The sequence below is a fragment of the Podarcis muralis genome, chromosome 10 (assembly GCF_964188315.1).
Source record: "Podarcis muralis chromosome 10, rPodMur119.hap1.1, whole genome shotgun sequence".
In the NCBI taxonomy this organism is placed as follows: Eukaryota; Metazoa; Chordata; class Lepidosauria; order Squamata; family Lacertidae; genus Podarcis; species Podarcis muralis.
In genome coordinates, this window is record NC_135664.1 from 51,963,288 (window position 1) to 51,976,392 (window position 13,105).

General features: G+C 39.7%; 1 protein-coding gene across 2 annotated transcripts in view; it reads left to right on the forward strand.

The window, feature by feature from the left end:
• Window positions 1-11,286, forward strand: part of NUAK1 (NUAK family kinase 1) — a 49,306-nt gene extending 38,020 nt beyond the window's left edge. Inside the window, exons 5-7 of one of the 2 annotated variants that reach the window (XM_028745519.2) lie at window positions 3,101-3,220; window positions 3,572-3,704; window positions 6,929-11,286. In XM_028745519.2, coding sequence (XP_028601352.2) covers window positions 3,101-3,220; window positions 3,572-3,704; window positions 6,929-8,073 — 1,398 coding nt within the window. In that variant the 3' untranslated portion in view covers window positions 8,074-11,286. The remainder of the gene's footprint in view (window positions 1-3,100; window positions 3,221-3,571; window positions 3,705-6,928) is intronic. The other variant, XM_028745520.2, reaches the window with a different exon arrangement.
• The last annotated feature ends 1,819 nt before the right edge of the window (window positions 11,287-13,105 follow it).

The following is a 13,105-nucleotide window of genomic DNA, read 5'->3' on the forward strand; positions in this document are numbered from 1 at the left end:
CCTTTGCTGCAGCTTTCACTAGCAGACACACTCCTACACTGCACAATGACATCAGGGTATGTCATTGTTCTTCTATAATTGTAGGAAGTGCCAGCTTACAGGCAAGGGAAGTCCCCACATTACCACGAACCAGAATACAAATACCTAAACTTTGCAAAATCCTGTGGTATGAATCTCTTCCTAATCTCAATTTCAATAGTGGAAAATGACTGCTGCCTATGTTATGATGCACTTCCACACTTCTTATTAACTTGAAGTCAGTAAGAATTTACCACAGCAAACTGCCTTTTTTTTTTTTTTTTTTGCTCTAAACAGTTTCCCACAAGTTCTCACAGCACCTTGAAAGTGTTATTTACTAGAACATACAATGGGCACTTAGGAAGCTAGCAAGCCCAAGGATGCAAAGGCAATAGAGGATAACCTTTTCCTAAATTAAACAACTGACCAAGCTACCGCCTCTCTCTCCTAAATAACCACAGAAGACAAAAATGCAGATTTAATTAAAACAATGGGAGGTTGGAAAATGAAACGGGGAAGCAAGATAAATGTATCAACCTGGTAAGGAAATCAACAGGGCTCTGACTGTGTGTTTATAAGTATTGTTTTATTTGTTTAGAACCATGCACTCCATAGACAAATCTTGGGTTTCATTAACATTGTACAAGCTTGTCAATAATTCAACTATGTTTGCTAGTCTGTGAGTCAATAGAAAAAGATCCAGTTTCTTAGCTGGGGCAAACTGAAGTAAAGGAGCAATGTCAGTTTAATCTGAGCCCAAATACTTGAAGGGAGTGCAGGATTCATACTGAATGAGTAAATTTCATCATGTTTTTTTGTAAGTAGTGGAAACAGTCATTTCCTCGAAGGTAAGGGAATTCAAAGTCTGGCTTTGCAGCAACCCCTCCCTGTTTGGAAACCTTTTTTGAATTAATACTTTGGCTCCATTTAAGTGCCAGGAACATGAAGGAATCTTGGCTACTATGATTTTTTCCCCATATTGGGGGGGAGGGAAAATGACAGCTCTAATGGGAAAAGCTGATAAACATCAGTCTGTGATTATGGGAGTTGGCCGTGATAGAAACACTGTTTCCTGAATGACTGAATTGAAAACATGGATACCTGTTAGGAGCTGGCTTTTTTTCTAAATGGTATATATTTATATATGCATGTAGATATTCATGCATTTTGTAGACTATGCTAGGGGACAGATTGTCCTAAGCAGAGTGTATCATGCAGTATCAGAATTAGCATGAGCTGTGGCATGCCCTCCAAGTAAAGTCAGTTCCACTGTCTACTCCACAATCTCTAATGCTTAAATTTAGATTGACCAAACCACTGTTCTTTAGCTCAAGACTGAATTTCTGCCAGCCAATCAGAGTGATTTGATAAGAAAGTGGAATTTATTTAAGACAATTAACCGCAACCTGAGCCCCAAGAATGCATTTGCAGACTGCAATTGTACACCAGCTGCTTCTAATGAGATTCTAGGCCAGTGAAGGTTTTACAGAACACAGTTTTCCCATAGTTTTCCTCTAAAGGATTACTACAATATGGGTTGAGATACCAGGTTTGTTTTTAAAGTCCTGTTGCAAATGAACTTGAGATGATACATCACAGATACACCACAAATATAGATGTGACAGCCAACAAACTGGTACATAGATGTATAACTGGATTACATAAAGTAGATAGTATTTAAAGGTGATGTAATTCAAAATGGCAGTAATGTACACTGCATATAATGGAGCACAGGGCAATGAAGAGTCATAAACCACAGCAATGAAAAGGGTCTCACTGGCCACCAAGTGCAATTCTCTGCTCTAAAGTAGTACCTTGACCCATGTAGTCACCCTCTCCAGATTAGGTAATATCCTGATAATAGCATGCCAACAGCAGGTAATGATTCTCCAGAAATTTCTTCTAGGTTCAGGGAATCATTTCATAAAAAATGCAAGCCACTCAAGCAAATGAGTCAGTCCCTTCACATGCTGCAGAAGAAGGGCAACATTCCTTGGGGTCATTGGCTAATTGACAAGATAGAGAATTACTTCCTCATTGAAATGTAGGGATCACTTGGATCCTGACTCCTGGGTTTGGAACAAAAACCATGTGCTAATCTTACCCAAGATAAAACAAAATAAAACTGTCCACCTCATTCAGGAACCATTCTTGAGCTGTACCAACCTCTAATGACCTAGAGAAGGAAAAAAGACCAAGACTACAAGGAAAGATAAATCCCTTCTAAATGATTAAGGCCTAAAAGTTTACATCTTGCAAATAAACTCATGTGAATTCTCATATTCTTTTACTAAGGATGCTTCTGAAATTATGTTTTTGCTTTCCTGATTTTTCTCCCCAGACACGGAGTTCCATATACTTGGTTGTGTTTTTGAAGTAGAACTGATGCATTAGATAGCCATCATCATTCCGGTTTTTTATTTCTGAATTTTGTACAGCACATCATGAATCCATAGTTTGCTGCATATCTCTTTTCCACTATTACCAAAGTTCACATATGTATTGTTGAGATACTGTATTTAAAGCGGCATCAAAGTTTGCATCAGGCTTTTTGGGGGTGGGGGTTTTACCAACACTCGTGTTCATTTTAGTCATTCATAAATAGCACAGAAAAGCAAACTTGATGTGACTGATCATATGGGCGTGCCAAGATTCTTTTGTGTTTTACCAGTGCACAGGACCACATGTGCACATCAGTAAAAATAAAAAATTAAAAAAAATAGACTACTATTGATGCAATTGGATGCACGGTCACATCAACATTGTTTTTTTTTCCAATGTATGTGCAGATTGGTAATGTAGAGTTGGGAAAAGATGCAGGTGAACAGAAAACTGTGGGAAACTTGGAATTTATTTTAGAAAATCTCTTAGTTAAAACTGAATTTAGAATAAGTGGAATATAGGGCAGAGCAAACACATTGAACAGCGAGGAGAAAGCTTTTTATCAAAGTGAAAAGCGATTAATTAGCCAGGGGCTCAGATTGGTACTCAATGCCCGGGTTGGTGTGATCAATAAATCACACTCCCTATCTTACATTTTGGTAAGTTCCACTACAGGACTTGGTTGCATTTGTCTTCACAGATTGCAGACTTTGGACTTTCAAATCTTTATCAGAAAGACAAATTTCTTCAGACTTTCTGTGGAAGCCCACTGTACGCATCTCCAGAAATTGTCAATGGAAGACCCTACCGAGGCCCAGAGGTAAGCAGAATGAGGAAGAAAGGAAGTGAAATGAAAATATTATCACACATGAGACCCTGCAACAAAATGTTGCAATGTGGTACCTGTCTGGGGCATTTGACTGCTTGGAATTTGATTAAATGATCACAGCCTTGGCCTTGATAAATCAAATAGATTCTTCATCTTTAGCGTGAGGAACTGTTAAAATATTGCTTTCATTAGTTTTGTGTACAAACCGCCAGATTATCTTGCAGCTATCCTGTCATATCTGTAGGATATTAAGCATTGCTGGATGTTCAATGCTTCTTCGAATGTCATAGACTTCAGGTGACCACTTTTCTGTCTGTTATGTTTCTTGTCTCTTTGCTTTAGGTTGACAGCTGGGCTCTCGGTGTACTGCTTTACACCCTCGTTTATGGAACCATGCCCTTTGATGGCTTTGATCACAAAAATCTAATCAGGCAGATCAGCAGCGGAGAATATCGTGAGCCAACACAGCCCTCAGGTATCAAAAAGATCTGGCACAGTGAATTAAAATGATATAATAATGATTTGTTTTACCTATTTTCTATTCCTTGGTTTATGGAAGTCTTAGGATAATAGTAAGATAAATGACAAAGGGCAGGTGGTTCTCAAATTCTTCCTAATTTCAGCTTTTTTTAAAAAAAAAAGACTGTTGTGGGAAACGTAGAGGATTCTGTGTTAGTAGATTTTATTGCTTTCAGGAAACTTTGCCCCCTTTCTTCAGCTACATCCAAGACAGCAGACAGTTTTTTCGTTTTTGCAAATGGAATTGGTGGGACAAGCTGTAAAATGATACACAGTAGTGATTCATATCAGTCCTGGTAACTTTGCACAGCAGTATACATAAAAAAAATACCAAGGAAACGATGAATAGCCCTGGAGGAGCAAATCATTATCCCAAGAATTTGGTCCCATGTCTACCATCAATAACAATAATTGCATGGCTTCTAGAATCCCAGAGAAGGGGAACCTGTGCTCCTCCAGATGTTGAACTTCCCACTCCCAACAGCCCCAGCTAGTCAGGGATTTATGGGAGTTTTAGTCAAACATCTGGAGGACCACAGGTCATCCAGCTCTGTAGTATACAGGAGATGGCTGATGACACGGCGGCAAATTTAATAATTTTAGACTGACCATTTGATCACAGTGGTAGCCTTTGACTTGATAATCTGCAGTGTTTATCATGGGTTGCATTGAGAGTTGGGCTGAAGTGAAGAGTAAATTGCTTCATTTTTCTGCCGGTTGTAGAATAAAAATCTTCAAGCTTGAGAATGGTGGAGTTTGCTGAGGTTCTTGTAGCAATGAGTTGTGTTCATAAGCGAGCAACAATAAGAATAAACTGGACTCAAGAATCCAGACAGAAAAATATTTTATTTAAAGGAGAGCAGGGATCCTTTTGATTATAAGATCAACTATTCTGGATCATGTCAAAGGTCCATCAGGTCCACCTTCCTGCTTCCCACAGTGGTAATTGGGTGCAAGCAAAGTAGGGTTTGAGGACAATAATTATTTTCTGTTATTTCTCTCCTTCATATTCAGAGGAAAGATGGCCTTTGAACCTGGAAAAGGAAATACATCTGAGAATTGATTGCTCTATGGAACCTTCTAGTTTAGAGGCAGTCTGCCTCTGAATAAGTTGAAGTTAGAGAGGCCAACAAGAGAAAAGAGCTTAATAAATATCCCCCCTCTCTCCAAGAACTCACTGTATTTCAACAAAAGCTTCCATAATTCTCCATTCCCTCCCCACCCATTTCATTATCATTATCCATGTATTCCTGCATAAGTGGGTGGTATTCAGTGCTAGTCCTACTCAAAACAGACCCATTGGACTTAATAGACATGGCTATTAGTTCAGAACCAATTAATTTCAGTGGGTCTTCTTTTAAGTAGGATTGTATTGGATTGCTAGTCATTCCAGCTGCAAAGGATTTCTCAAGCATTTCAACAGAAGCCTCCAGAATTTTCTCTTCCTCTCCTTGCAAGTCTCCATCCCAAATGGGGAAAAATAGGTTCTCAAGATGCCTTGCTCAAGGGAAGCCTGTGGGTCCTGTCCTTTGCCTTGTGATGAAAAAATGAAATAAAATTGACTCTCTCACTCTCTCTCCTTCTCTCCCCTCTCCATACATACTGATGAAGTATTCAGACTTGAAAGAGTGAACAGCCACTCAAAGAACGCATGGTTCTGATTGGTGTAGCCCCTCACCCACCAGCTTGTTTTTTGTGCCTTGGGGCTTGCTTTGCCTGTCAGAGAGAAAAAACATGACAAAAGGACCTTTAAGAAAGGAAGGGAGGGGAGGGACAAAGGCTTTCCTGTTGGTTTCATTTTTTGTTTGTAGGAAATTTAGGTGGGGGCATAGAAAATGTAGTGGTGTGGAGGGGGGCAAGCCTGGTTATAGGCCTGACAGGAATAGCAAAATACTGGGCAAAAGGTTATCAATAGCAGTTTGGAGAGGCAATCAGAAAGGGGTACCCCATTCTAGAAGAGGGGGAAAGTATAAAAGATAAAGGGGAGGTAGATAGAGAAGGGACGAGAACTCTTTGTATGTGGTGTTCATTTTCTGTTATTTGTTACTTATTATTTATGATGTTACAATTAAATTCTGTTACAATAAACTTTTAGAATAATTTGAACTTTAGAATAATTTGAGGAGAACTCTGGGCTTGAATCTTCAAGCAAGGTTGTAGGAAGAATGTTGAGGCCGCATTATAAAATATCTCATGAAATAAAATTCCTATAATATTAATATCCTCTAGCAAAAGACAGTTTGAGCACTTTAATATTTTGTGTGTTTTGGGAGTTTGGAAGCACACAAATATTGCAGCATGAGACAAGTCCCCCCCATGTGGAGGGAAATCTGGTTTTGTGTAAACCCTATACAAATGAAGGTTAGACAGTTTGCATGACATACTTTACCATTTACACCTTTATTATGGGCATAGTGGTGCACAACACATCTATTTGCATGGTTTCTGCATTGGTAGTAGCTTGAAGGAATGGGCAGACCACAGCTCACACAGGATAAAGTTTTCAATATGCCTGAAGATGGCAATAGGAAGTTAAGGACGGCTCTGCCTGTCCAGAACATTTGGATAATATTAAACATTTCTATTACACAAAAAACCTCCTGTCCCATGTGTAGGAAGGTGAACATGGGTGTGCTGAGAATCTGCCATGCACATTAACTTAGTTGTCGCCGAGTTGATAAATCTGTCTTTGGATTATACCACTTCAGATTTCAGGTGGGGGTTTCTCCATACAAAACAATCCCCCCTATAGAAAACTAAACGTGAAGGAGAAGGATTATAGCTTACTGTTCTCTGTGACATCTAGTTTTCTCTCTGTGTGTTGCTTGTCTGTTTGTTTGGCTTTCTGGATTCATTCATGTGAGCTCCCGCCAGCAGGCTGAAGTGGTGCGGCCCAGACACAGGTTTATCATCTCATTGAGAACTAGGCCATAGTGATTCAATAGCCCGTGTATTTCACAAGACTAACCCTAATATGGAAAGCTACTCAGATTACTAAAGCACAGTGGCAACTTGTATCAGCTAGGGAATATCTGAAGGCAGATAGCTGTCAAAAGAGCTATAACACTAACCTGTTGCAGTGCTTTGTTGCACTTGTTTCTATGTCATGCTTCCAATTTAGAATTAAAGTTAAAAAAAAGTCGTGGTAGAATGGTTGAAATTGGTTTTCTTTTCCTGTAGATGCTCGAGGCCTGATCAGGTGGATGCTGATGGTGAATCCTGAGCGCAGAGCAACTATTGAAGACATAGCCAACCACTGGTGGGTTAACTGGGGCTACAAGAGCAGTGTTTGTGACTGTGATGCCCTGCAAGACTCTGAGTCCCCCCTGCTGTCTCGGTTCATAGATTGGCATCATCGTTCTAGCGGCTTGCAGCCAGAGACTGACACCAAAATGAAGTGCCTTTCCAAACCAAAAGGATCTGAAGTCACACTAGAGAGACAGAGATCCCTGAAAAAATCAAAGAAGGAAAATGACATTGCACAGTCTATCCAGGAAGGAGGAGTTGAAAATGCGTGCAAGCCGAACTCCAAGAGGCCAAAAGGCATCTTAAAGAAAAGGAGCAACAGTGAACATCGCTCTCATAGTGCAGGATATATAGAAGGAGTAGTCAATCCAGTATTACCCTCCACTTTTAAAATGGAGCAGGAGTTATGCAGGACAGGGATGTCCAGTAAGAACGTTGTGGAGGGGGAGGTAACGGGTAAATACAGCACTAAGCAGTCTTCCTTAATGCCAAAAAAAGGAATCCTTAAGAAGACGCAGCAAAGAGAATCTGGCTACTACTCATCTCCAGAACGGAGCGAATCTTCAGAACTCTTGGACCGTAATGAGGAGGCAGGAAATAGCGATACGTCCCCAGGCATTATTGAAACATTAAGGATAGAGTCTCACAGTCATTCCTACAGGCGCAAAGGTATTTTAAAACATAATAGCAAGTATTCCACCAGTAGCACGGATTCTGCTTTGATCAGCCCTGACACACCGATGCTGGAAGCCATGGAGGAAGGAATCCTGCCTGGAGATGGATTATCTCGAAGTTATAGCCGCCCTTCCAGCGTGATTAGTGATGACAGCATCCTGTCCAGTGACTCTTTTGACTTGGTGGATTTGCAGGAGAACAGGCTTAGGATAAGGAGCTGTGTGTCTGCTGAAAATTTCCTCCAGATCCAAGATTTCCAAGGACTTCAAAATCGCTCACGGCCACAGTATCTGAAGCGCTATCGGAATCGGACAGGCGATAGCAGTTTTTCTCTGCTTACAGACATGGATGATGTCACTCAGGTCTACAAGAAAGCTCTGGAGATCTGTAACAAACTTAACTAGCAGAGGGAAGATAGCAGGGCTGGAAGGAAAGGGTTTTGGGTACCTTTATGATGGAGTTGGCCCAGTATCAATTTGTTGACAGTGGTAGCGTTATTGAAGTGATGTTGAGCAGACAGACTGAGCAGAAATACTTAAGTTATGTTGGGGGAAAATTCATCTCATGCTCATTATGCAACCTTATAGCTCATTCAGTCAAAATACTACCTAGTATCCAAAGAAGTTACAATAAAGTATGAAGCAGAAACTCTGGAATCTGGCAGACAGAAAAGGATCATATTGCAGTGGCTGTAAGTTGAAGCTAGACAAAATGTAAACTGGAAAAAAGGGTACATATATTTATATTAGAGAAGGTAACTAACCACTGGAAAAGCTATAATGCTAAAAGTAAAACAAAACATTTTTTTTTTAAAAAAAGAAAGTCAACTGTTAAGTATAAGAAATCATTTGCTGGTAGATTTGTCAATATCTATATGCCCTAAGGAATATTCACATGCAGAAGAGGGCTGCCAGCTGCAGGCATAGTTGCCCAACCAATGATTGACACTGCCAGTTATCATTTGATAGTGTCGCCTGCTGAAATGTGATTAGTAATTTGAGTGGAAGTTATTTGAATTCATAGAAAAGTTAGTCTAGGAAGAGATAGCAATGTAGTAAAAGGATGAAGTGTTGGGAGTGAGGAAGATTTCTTCTTCCAAGCAAAAGAATAATATGAAATAAATTCCATCAGGGGCTCTGGAAATTGCATAATCACTGCAAGGCTACATAAAATGCCAAGGAAAGACCAGACAAGCACACTGAGAAGTAGCTACTTGCCAGTAGCCTCTCTACATACCTGTGTGTATGTATGTATGGCTACTGAGAAACTAGAATGAATAAAGCAGTATGCAGGCAAGCTTTAATTCATTGAAGATTTTTCAGCAGCAGTCTGGAAATGAGACAATACAGTCTCCCATTACTAAAGGAATAAGGAATTCTAAGGGCGGGGGACATGTGTGCATCTATGCAGACTTAGGTGAACTACAAAGATCAACAAAACTTATGATACCATAAACTGGTAGAATTTTAGTTGGATGAATTGAGTCTTGTAGTTATAAACTTCAAAGAGTTTTACAGAATTCCAGAGCCCTTGTCAGTATGTAATACAATGGGGGAATGGTTTATGAGTAGGAAGAAAGTAATAGGAAAGTAGACTTGAGGGATTCAGTTTAAGAATGGGTATGTATTTGGGTTGATGTTTCATAGACAGTGGGGTCAAATCAGAGAAGACAAAAGGTTTATTTTCAATGGGTTTAATTTAAATATTGCAGCTAAAGCAGAGGTAGCTAACCTGTGGCTCTCCAGGTTTTGTTGGACTCTAGTTCCCCTCCGCCCCAGCCAGCATGGTCAGTAATCAAGGGTGATGGGGGTTATCATGGAGGGACACAGATTAGCCACCCTTGAGTTAAAGGCTTCAACTCCCATAAAGGTACCACTTGGGTCTACTGGATTACGTGAATGTAAGCCTCTTTTTAAATAGGCACTATGTGTTTGACAGGCCTGGGCAATTCAGAATAACTTCTGGTCACGGTTATTCCAGTAAGCAGCTCTTAGTTCAAATAGAGTTGCATTACTGTATTAGCTTACAACACCAAATTGTTTGCAGCTTTAAAACAAAGTCAACATGCACACATAACTACAGGAAATAGTCCAAGATTCTTTTCCTGCGCTTAACCAGTGCCAACTTCAAGACTTTAGCTGAAAGCAGAAACTATCATACTCTACCTTGGGGCTCCAAATGTTTCAGGGAACTAGTGCCAAACTGAAGAGATTCCAGAGTAAAAGACAAGAAAATACCTGAGCTGGTGGGAAATGTTTTATATTTCTCATAAGTATGCCTGAACTGCCTATATGTTGTGTAAGAACACTTTCACTTCACATTCAGATGGGTGAATTATTTAGTTCCAGTTTCCTGAAAAGGTTTCCTAATTCTTCAGAACAGCTGTATCTCTACAAGGCAATGAACCAAATTAATTAACCAGTCTTGGTCAAAATGACATCGATTCCTTATAAAATCCATATACCCAGACTTCTAGGCATGAGAATGGAATCTCTTCCCCTGACCCACCCATCCCCTGTGGCTGAGTTAGGATTCTCTGTTTACTGTTTGATATATGTCACAGTATGAAGCAAAGGAATATACCTTCTTTGGAATTGCAACTCTAATATTCATGCCATGTGTGATGTGCAGCCCACTCCTAAATCATGTTTACTAAGAAGTAAACAAGTCAAGTAATTAAGCATAGAATTGCAGCCTTGGAAGGATGCAGAAGTCTAAAAGATTTGCTGTGCCTTTTTTGCAGTAATTTGGATAAAACTTTGTATTAGCATGAAGATCATGTTTTAATCCGGGCGCGTAAGCCTTGCTCCCTTGGCAGCTGTGACTGGTCTCAGTTGACCTAATGGAGTTTGATTTCAGTGGAACAATACTGACTTACAATGCCTGCCCATCTGGCTGAATTAAATGTTTAATTGATGTATGTAGTGAAGAAAAGGGAACTCAACTGCCCCGGAGAGGAACTAAGAATCACCCGTGCATCTGAGCTCTACTTAGCCCACAGGGAGAACTGTGGCCCTCCATATGTTGTTGTATTACAACTCACACCATCCCTTTCCATTGGCCATGCTGTCTGGGGCTGATGGGAGTTGGAGTCCACCAACATTCAGAGGGCCCCGGGTTCCTCATGTCTGCCCGAGGCTGTTGCCCAGGCCTGCTGTCTTGTGTACAAATGTGAATGATTGACTGATTGCTGCCAAACTGGAAAATGTTCTGTAGGGACTTACTGGCATGTTACCATTCCTAGAAGAAGCAGAACACTTGACTGCACATTGTTATTATTATTAGCGTTGTGTATTTTTTTTCCTTATTTAATTTGGGACTTTTTTTGTATTTCAAAGTTGACTTTTTATTTGAATTTGTCTCTTTTAATTTATTGGTCTGAAAGCCATTTCAAAGGTATAATAATATATTTTGGTGTAATTTAATTGGTGCAGCATTATTTTACAGCTCTGGCCAAAATGTTACCTTTAAAAATAATAATTTGTTGTTTTTCTTTTGCTCATTGTTTGGTTTTATCTCTACAAGGCAGGGGAAAAAGCTGGATAATCACCCAAAGTGTTTGTATTTTTAATCTGATACTGTCTTTTTTATTAAATAAAAAGTCAATAAAATGTGAATGGTGTTGATTTCCCCGTCCTTTTAAAGAATCGGCTTTGGGACATTCATTTAATGACTATTTTAAATAGGATTGCAACACTTCCTTACAAAAGGTGCTATGGCGTTGAGTCAGAGCTTTTGTCTTCTAGCTATACTGGGAGATGATGTGAGTAATTGTTGGAACTTGAATGCTATGAGCAATTTGGCATACTAAAAGATCCAATATTTTCATCTTTATTTAAGGGATATATATCCCATCTTTTGCAGTGAACAGTTCAAAGCAGCTTAGCAAAATGAAATTCTAAACCACCACCAGCAGAGTAAAATAAGAATTAGAATTCTAAAAAAAAAATAACTTAAGAGACTTTCAGTTCCTCATTTGGAGGCAAGCAGTGCTACTAACAAGAGCCAAGCTGATTATTTTAGGAGCAACCTTATCTATCCCTTTTGTAGTCAGGGAACATCCTAATATCCTCTGAACAGGCAAAGAAGGAATGATAGTTTGTTTTTTCCTTTTTAAAAAGCTGGATGTGAATCCAAATGCTAATTAGGCAAAAGACTGTTCACCATCTGCTGTGATCAGATGTGTCGTGATTTAAGGAATATTGCTTTTAGCTTGCAGATAGGTTGCCTGGGAGAAGACAAAAATATACATGGACCTCCAATTTATTAAATTCATCACAGTCTACTTTGATAGGCCAAGCATTATCAAGTCTTTGATTCCTAGAAGCCATTTTTTGTGCTTGTTCATATATAAAATCCAAATAGAAGAATTTCATCAAAAATGTACTTTGTTTAGGTTCTTCCCTATATTATAAAGAATGATTTGCCAGTAACATTTTTTCTTAAATAACTGGAACTACAGAAGTAAAATGCAGTGATTTAAAATAAACCCCCACTTGCCCTACAATTTCAATTCAAACAGGATGGGCTGAGCTTCTGGAAAAGCTTCTAGCTTGGGCTTCACGTAAGATAGACCACACATTTTTAATACCATTCTCCGGGTTTGCACAAAAGTATTTCCAGAGAGTTTACAGTCCAATCCTATGGATGTTTACTCAGAAATAAATCACACATAATTCAACTGAAGTTCCACAAGCGATTATAAAATGGCTTTAAATGACTCGTTCCCACATCCGCTTGTCCCTTACCTAGAAAGCATGGGTCCCAGTGGTCTTCTGTTTGCTCCACTGCTTCCTCTGGGGAAACCCACTCTTTAGCGCTGGATTGGAGCAAATGATAAGCCACAGAAAACCTGATTGCCGTTTGTTCCGATTCAGCAGTAAAGAACTGCTGTGGGGAAAGCTGTGGGAGAAGCAGTTTGTGATAGGGCATAATGAAGGAGGCAGTTCCCCAGCTATGACTGCATTAAGTGACAGCTTACACTGATATGGGTGAATGAGCAACCTAGAGCCAATAACCCAGGCATAGGTAAACTCAGCGCTCCAGATGTTTTGGGACTACAAGCCCCATCATCCCTAGCTAACAGGGCTAGTGGTCAGGGATGATGGGAGTTGTAGTCCCAAAACATCTGGAGGGCCGAGTTTGCCTATGCCTGCAATAACACTTTTCAGTTGCTTCCCATAATTTCCTCCACTGAACTCAAAGCTTATCTTACTTGATCCTTGGAACAACCAGGTCATGTAAGTTGAACAGAGCCATAGTAACTATAATGTAGCCAAGGACTATAATTTATGCTATGTGGCTCCCTTAACACCCAGGCTGCTGTGCTACACTGACTTACAGTACTTGCATCCCGGTCTTGAGTGTGTTCTCTTAATTTTGGTGAAATTACTTGCCACTAATAATGCTTAGGATTGCAGATTTCATGTCATAAAA